The sequence below is a fragment of the Gossypium arboreum genome, chromosome 12, assembly GCF_025698485.1.
Source record: "Gossypium arboreum isolate Shixiya-1 chromosome 12, ASM2569848v2, whole genome shotgun sequence".
NCBI classification, from domain to species: domain Eukaryota; kingdom Viridiplantae; phylum Streptophyta; class Magnoliopsida; order Malvales; family Malvaceae; genus Gossypium; species Gossypium arboreum.
Window position 1 is genome coordinate 6,001,520 of NC_069081.1, and position 7,509 is coordinate 6,009,028.

Genomic DNA, 7,509 nt, shown 5'->3' on the forward strand with positions numbered 1-7,509 from the left:
TTTAATTTTTAAAATAAAAGTATGCGTATAAATTCTTATTATCAAATTATAATTTGTGGGGAAAAGATAAGTTCATTTAATTTAATTTTAAAGATTATTAATAGAAAAATAGAAGGTCAGATAAAACAATTGAAGAATATTTACGCATTTATTTGTTTATGAGAAAATAAAATGATTTAAAATGTATGAATATTTGGTGAATTTATGAATTGGTTACGTGTGTGTGTGTGTGCGCGCGCGCGCTAATTGACATTGATGCTCACTCTGTTCAAATGATTTTTAGAATGGCCAATAATAGAAAACTCGGAAGGAGTAAACATTCAAAGCTTAAAAATATGTCACCAAAGCAACACGAATCCGCAACTTCAGCCGATACCTCACATTCATCCATGTCTTTCTCCTGGTTTGTTTTTAAAGTAGAGAAGCTCCCAAAGTAGCTTTATTCCATTCCTTTCTAGTTCTTCAGTTCAAATAAATCCATTTGATATAAAACCCAAAAGGAAAAGCAAGTTGTAGAGAAATATACTAACAATATGGTACAAGTAGAACCAGTTCGTATACTTTTGATAGCCTTTTTGTCCACCTTGCTGATTACTTCCAGCATTGCTCAAAAGGAGGAAGAGGAGGAGGTGGACCCCAATAGCCCTGAAAGTACCACACCAAAAGAGGTGACTTATGATTCAAGGTCTTTGCTCGTTAATGGCAAAAGAATGCTTTTCTTTTCAGGCTCCATACATTACCCTCGCAGCCCCCCAGATGTATGCATTGTTTTTAATTTTTTGTGTCGTTTAATATCCCGGTGGAGCTTTGATACATTTAGAACTAATTTTTGTTGTTCAAATTTGGTTCAGACCTGGCCTGATCTCCTCAGAAAAGCTAAAATGGGAGGCCTGAACATGGTTGAGACCTATGTTTTCTGGAACGTCCATGAGCCAGTTCAAGGCAAGTACAACTTTGAAGGAGATTACGACTTGGTGAAGTTCATTAAGTTGATTCAGCATCACAAAATGTTTGCAATGCTTCGAGTTGGCCCCTTTATCCAGGGTGAATGGAACCATGGGTAAACATTGAAATTCCTCGTCATCTTCCTATTTCTTATTAAATGATTTAATCTTCTATATATCAGCTTTAAAAATCGAGTTTTCATTGTAACGAAACATTCAGAGGATTACCATATTGGCTAAGAGAGGTCCCCAACATCATATTCCGTTGTGATAATGAACCATTCAAGGTAATCTGTCATCTTCTCTGAGCACTCTAATACTGTAAATCCACAGGAGTTTAATCGATTAAATATTCAAACTTTTGCAGATGCACATGAAAAAATTTGTTACATTGGTGATTGAAAAAATGAAGCAAGCGAAGTTGTTTGCTCCACAAGGAGGCCCTATTATAGTATCACAGGTTTAGTTGATATACTCTTTATCTGAAACTTGTAACTAATGCTATATCCTTTAATCTAATATTGATGACTTATGTTTGGCAGATTGAGAATGAATACAATACTATTCAACTAGCATTCAAAGAACGTGGAGACAGTTATGTTCAGTGGGCAGCAAAGATGGCCCTTTCCTTGGATACCAAAGTCCCATGGATCATGTGCAAGCAGAAGGACGCCCCAGATCCAATTGTAAGTTTCTGTCGAGGCAACACTATCCCTGCTCGGGATTTTGTCTTTTGACTTTACAGAGAGCTTTAGGAGCATTAGACATATGAAACCATGGAAAACTGAAAGAGTTTACAGATGGCAGGACTCGAGCACATCACCTATGGCATAGTGGTAGCATCCTCCCGATAAATGACTTATATACTGTAAGTCATGGAGTTGAGTTCAATCGTGTGCAAACTCTTCAATTTGTCTCCTCCCCATAAATGATCTATATACCGTAGATCATCGAATCAAGTTCTATCGAGCGTAAACTCTTAAGTTCGCAGCAGTTTTACCTGTTTAAACACTCCAATGAATTTCACCCTTATGAACCCATCAAAGCTTTCAGCAGAGTCGAGATATAAAACCTCAATGGAGACAATACTGGGTTAATTTGATTGCTTTGAAGAGATCAAGTATCAGTTAGTATAGAAAATATTGCAAAAGTTTTCAAATAATTCAATAAAGAAAAAGACGGAAAGCCTGCTTTTTTTCCTTTGTTTATACATTCATTGTTTTCAGATTAATACATGCAATGGAAGGCACTGTGGAGATACTTTCACGGGTCCAAATGGTCCCAACAAGCCTTTCCTTTGGACTGAGAACTGGACTGCACAGTAAGTATTCGATTATGAATGATGTTCACTCGAAAATTCAAATGCGTTGTGCTATAGGCTGATGTTGTGGCTGTTTTCAATGCGGTTTTTTGAAAATTCAGGTTTAGAGTATTCGGAGACCCGCCATCTCAAAGATCAGCAGAGGATTTGGCATTCTCGATTATTCGATTCTGCTCCAAAAATGGAACTTTGGTCAACTATTATATGGTAGGAAAGATGCTTAACTGTCTTGTCTAAGTTCGATTCTTATCTAAACGGCACCCTTTTCAGACATAGCTCATTGGTCTTTTTATTATTATTATTGTGTGTGTGTGTGTGTGTGTTTCAAGTACCATGGTGGTACAAATTTTGGCAGAACAAGCTCTTCTTATACAACAACTCGCTACTATGATGAAGCGCCTCTTGATGAATTTGGTAGGATTTAAGAATATTCTTACTGATGATCCATGGATGAAGTCATCTCTGTACAGCTAATTTTTACATGTGAATATTGTAGGCTTAATAAGGCAACCAAAATGGGGTCACCTCAAGGACGCTCACAGGGCTGTAAATTTGTGCAAGAGGGCTCTATTTTCCGGGTCTCCTTTTGTTCAAAAGTTGGGTCCAGATCAAGAGGTAAGGGATGGAGGTGGTTGGATCAGATAATTGGATATGGTTAAAATGAGTTAAGCTATTGTGCAATGCAGGCTCGTGTGTGGGAGCAACCTGGAACTTCACTCTGTTCAGCTTTCTTGACAAACAACGACACCAAGAAACCACAAGCTCTCCGTTTCAGGGGTCAGGATTATCAGCTTCCACCTCGGTCCATTAGTATCCTCCCTGACTGCAAGACTGAGGTTTTCAACTCTCAAATGGTGAACTGAACTAAATTCCTGACCCTTCATATCTCCACTTCTGGTAACACTACAAGTTGGCCAGGTCCCTAAATAATTTAATCTTGATTGTTGAACTCAGATCACAACACACCATAATTCAAGAAATTTTGTAAGATCCGTAGCTGCAAACAAGAACTTTAACTGGGAGATGTACAGAGAAGTTGTTCCTGATGATCCTGGAAATAAGCTCAATGAGCCAAGGGAGCTTTATGAATTGACAAAAGATACATCTGACTATGCTTGGTACATAACTAAGTAAGTCAATAAAAAATAAAAACCTGTCAAAAATGGATATTGAATTGTGGGGATTATTTGATCTTGTTCTACTAAATTCTTGCTGCAGACTCGATTTAGGTCGACGTGACTTACCAATGAAAAATGAAATCCTCCCAGTTTTAAGGGTTGCAAGTCTTGGCCACGGACTCCATTGCTACGTAAATGGAAAATACATAGGTAACAGCAGCAGTTGGAGTTATATTCTATGTTATTCAAACTCAGGTGTCTGATCTCGGTGCTGGTCTTAGGTACCGCACATGGTAGCAAAGTTGAGAAGAGCTTTGTTTTCCAGAAACCCGTAGAATTTCAGGCAGGGAGTAACCAGATTGCTCTATTGGGGTTTTTAGTTGGACTTCCAGTAAGGCTTTTCTGCAACTTAAAAAACAACTGTTGGGGATTAATTGAAATTTATAGCAGCTATTGATTATTGCTTTTTTTTATTAATCAAGGATAGCGGAGCCTACATGGAGAAAAGATACGCAGGGCCTCGTTCCATCACTATCCTAGGTTTGAACACTGGAACACTTGACATAACATTAAATACTTGGAGTCATCAGGTATGACTATCAACTTTTTCACTTTCTCAATACTAAATTTCAGTCTATATTGGTTGCCCAAATAATATACTTGGTAACTGTTTTCAGGTTGGACTTGATGGAGAAAAAAACCAAATATATACCCAAAATGGCTTCCCGAAGGTACAATGGGTAAAGGGTGGACCATCCGAAGGTGTAACATGGTACAAGGTAATTCCATTGCAACACTATAATTTTTTTTAATGATTTGAAAAACGCAGTATGTTGTGCAAAAGAAGAAAAATGAAAGTTGCTTGTTGAATAGGGATATTTTGATGCACCTGAAGGAGACAATCCAGTTGCTGTCAAGATGACTGGTATGGGGAAAGGTATGGTTTACATCAATGGTAGAAACATTGGGCGATATTGGATGTCTTACCTCTCTCCTCTTAAGCGGCCAACTCAATCCGAGTACGTAAAAGCCATAAGGAACTGAAATATGAACCAGATCTAAGAAAAATTCTAATTCGTTTATGCAATGCAATCTAATTCAGGTACCATATCCCAAGATCATACCTTCAACCAACAATGAATCTTATTGTTATAGTAGAGGACGAGAAAGGTGACCCTAAAGATATTGAGATAGTTCTGGTTGACAGAGATACCATTTGCGGTTTTATAACTGAAAAACACCTACCGTCAGTGAGGTTATTCGAAGGCAAAGGTGGCAAACTTGTAGCCTTGGAGAAAGATTTGAAACCAAGGGTTGAACTTACATGTCCAAGCCAGAAACAAATTGTTTCCGTGGAGTTTGCCAGCTTTGGTGATCCTTTTGGTGCCTGTGGGCACTACGTCGAAGGAAACTGCACATCTCCCGTAGCAAAGCAAGTTGTTGAAAAGGTAATTAATCTCTATTTCCTATCCTACAGCTTCTATTTGTAACATGAATTTCAAAGTATTTCTTACAACACACTTGGGGTTTTTTTTTTTAAACAGTTTTGCTTGGGAAAACCAAGCTGCAATATCCCTCTGGACACCCCGGATTTGCACAATAAAAATGAAGCATGCCCCGAAATGAAGAAGACATTGGCCATCCAAGCCAAATGTGCTTTTAAAGCGTAGTTCTAAACCTGCTTTGAGAATTTCATGAGCTAAGCCTAATTTTGTTTAGAGAAACGACGAGTATTATTTGATTGTACAAAGTCATTTGCTATTTTATTTCTGAAATGAATTGATTCTTTTACTTATTTTCCTTTCAAGAAATAAAATATCATTTCTTTGTTATTCGGTTTTATTGTATTTCATTTGCATCATCGTTAAAACAATAAAAATTATATTTTTAGTTTAGCCAATAGATCCCACGATTCCTCTTTAAATTTCATATAACTTAAAGATTTACTCATGTTCGAAAGAGGATAATTAAAGTCTAATAGATGATAAAAGAAAAAAGAGAGACATTTAGTTTTGTATCAACATTTTAGTAGTATTGACTTTTTTCATTATTAGTGTAAAAATATTTTTTAATAAAAAAATAAGGGTGCATTTAAGAATTAAAACATATGATATTATCTTGAGTATAATTCTAACAAAAGTACAACTATTATCAACAACTTGATAACAGATAAAAAGAATTTGATAACCTAATCCAACTAACAAATTTAAGAACCCTAAATCCAAGCTGACCAACCACTCTCACTTTGGTCAATCAATCTTCCCAGGGTTTAGTCACCGGTCATTCTAAATGTAAACATCCCTACCTTGTTATAACACATTCAAATAAATGTGAAATAAAAGAGAAGGAAAAGAGTTGCTCAAGAATCTAAAATTTCGAGAATTGTGCTTGAATGAACGATCACTTGAACTCACAAGCGATGATTGTTCATTTGGCAGAAATCGTAACAAATCCCAAAATAAAACTAAAAATAAATTTCAATTGAAAATAGCAAAGTGTTTGAACAGCTGAAAGAAATCCATCAATCTATTCTAAAACCCTCAATAATCTTTTAAAGAAATAAGAATAAACTAAAAAATGCCTCCTAATATGTTCTCTTGAACTAATATTTATAGTCTTAATGTCACCAATTTGAGCCTACTGATTCCAATATTACAAGTTAATGTTAGTTGTACGGACAAAAACACCCTTTTCAAAAATTCTAGATCGTCAGGCCCAATGTCGCACCACTCCATAACAATGCCGTGACTTTATGGACAATTTGTTTATTTTTTGTGTGGATTGACATTACTTCTTGATGTCGCAACTTTGCTGACCAATGTCGCGACTTTGTGATTATGGTGCTGTGACTTTGTGTTCGGAAGCATGCCTAATGGATTTTGGTTAAAAATTTGGCTAAATGTTGATCTTTGCTTCAATATCGTGACTTCCTCCTTGAATGTTACGACATCCATGGCAGTCGACTAACTCCTCGGCTTAGGTTGTTATCATGCACACTCAATCAACTCGTTAGTTCTTCCTTAGGCCCGAATCGGCCTAAAAGGTCACAAAACAACACAAAAGTTCAATTTATTCAATCTAAACTTAAAACTAAATCATTCTAAAAATAAACATAAAAGATATTGTTGGGAATCGACCCAATTAAGCAACGAACAGGTAAAATTGAACACACAAATTTAATGAGGAAAAACCCCTCCAAAGAAGATAAAAAATCACGGGAAAAGATAATTTTACTATAATAGAAAAAGAATGAAGAGTACAATGATGAAGATAAAACCTAAACCTCGAAAACAAAGAACCCTCAAAATGTAAACACAAAATTCTCCAAAAGTGTTATGAGTTCTAATCTCTAATAGGTGTATTTTCTAAGGTTGTAAAAAAGCCTATTTATAGGCTAAATTCACAGGTGAAATAATAATAAAATAATCTGCATTAATCAGATTTTGATTGAAACAAATAAATAGAGTTTAACTGAAAGATTATTTCTCAAATTTGACTAAAATAGGAGTCATACTCAACAAATCTCCACTTTGACTCATATTTCCACAGCGTCATCTTTGCCAAAGCCCGCCACGGGCCTGTCTTGACTATGCAGGGAATTAACCGAGTCAAATATGTGCTTAAAAACTAGAAGACTTCTAGCCTTCAACTTGTACACTGCCAAATCAAAACTAACCCAGGTCTAATTTTACGAACACATTGCCCTAACTTTTCAAAACTTGCATCCAAAAGAGAACCTCTCTTCAACGAAAGGATTATACATTTTTCCCTCATATGACCAAGTTGCCTCCACTCCAAACGAGTTGACTTTGACTCTGTAATGGACGAGAGACGTCTAATTTCACCGGTCACTGTAGAACCTTCCAGAATATAAAGACTGCTTGTCCTTTTACCTTTTAGCAAAACGAGAGCTCCACAAGATACCTTAATGTCGCTTGACTCGATGTTGATTCTGCATCCTTTCGAGTCTAAAATACTCAATGAGATGAGATTCTTTCGTAAATCAAGTACATACCTGACATCTGAGAGTGTCCTAATCGTCCCATCACGCATCCTAATTTTGACAGTACCTATACCAATTACGTTACTAGATGAATCATTTCTCATGCGCACAATTCCACCTTCA

General features: G+C 36.3%; 1 protein-coding gene across 1 annotated transcript; it reads left to right on the forward strand.

Moving 5' to 3' along the window:
* Positions 1 to 354: 354 nt before the first annotated feature.
* LOC108477968 (beta-galactosidase 13-like) lies at positions 355 to 5,212 on the forward strand. Its single transcript, XM_017780424.2, has 18 exons — positions 355 to 758; positions 852 to 1,060; positions 1,165 to 1,231; positions 1,312 to 1,404; positions 1,487 to 1,630; positions 2,171 to 2,265; positions 2,367 to 2,472; positions 2,595 to 2,679; positions 2,762 to 2,880; positions 2,952 to 3,119; positions 3,220 to 3,395; positions 3,484 to 3,593; positions 3,665 to 3,774; positions 3,866 to 3,973; positions 4,061 to 4,162; positions 4,257 to 4,402; positions 4,486 to 4,831; positions 4,928 to 5,212. Exons 1-18 carry the CDS (start codon positions 534 to 536, stop codon positions 5,051 to 5,053), a joined length of 2,535 nt encoding a protein of 844 aa, XP_017635913.1. The 5' UTR covers positions 355 to 533; the 3' UTR covers positions 5,054 to 5,212.
* Positions 5,213 to 7,509: the final 2,297 nt, after the last annotated feature.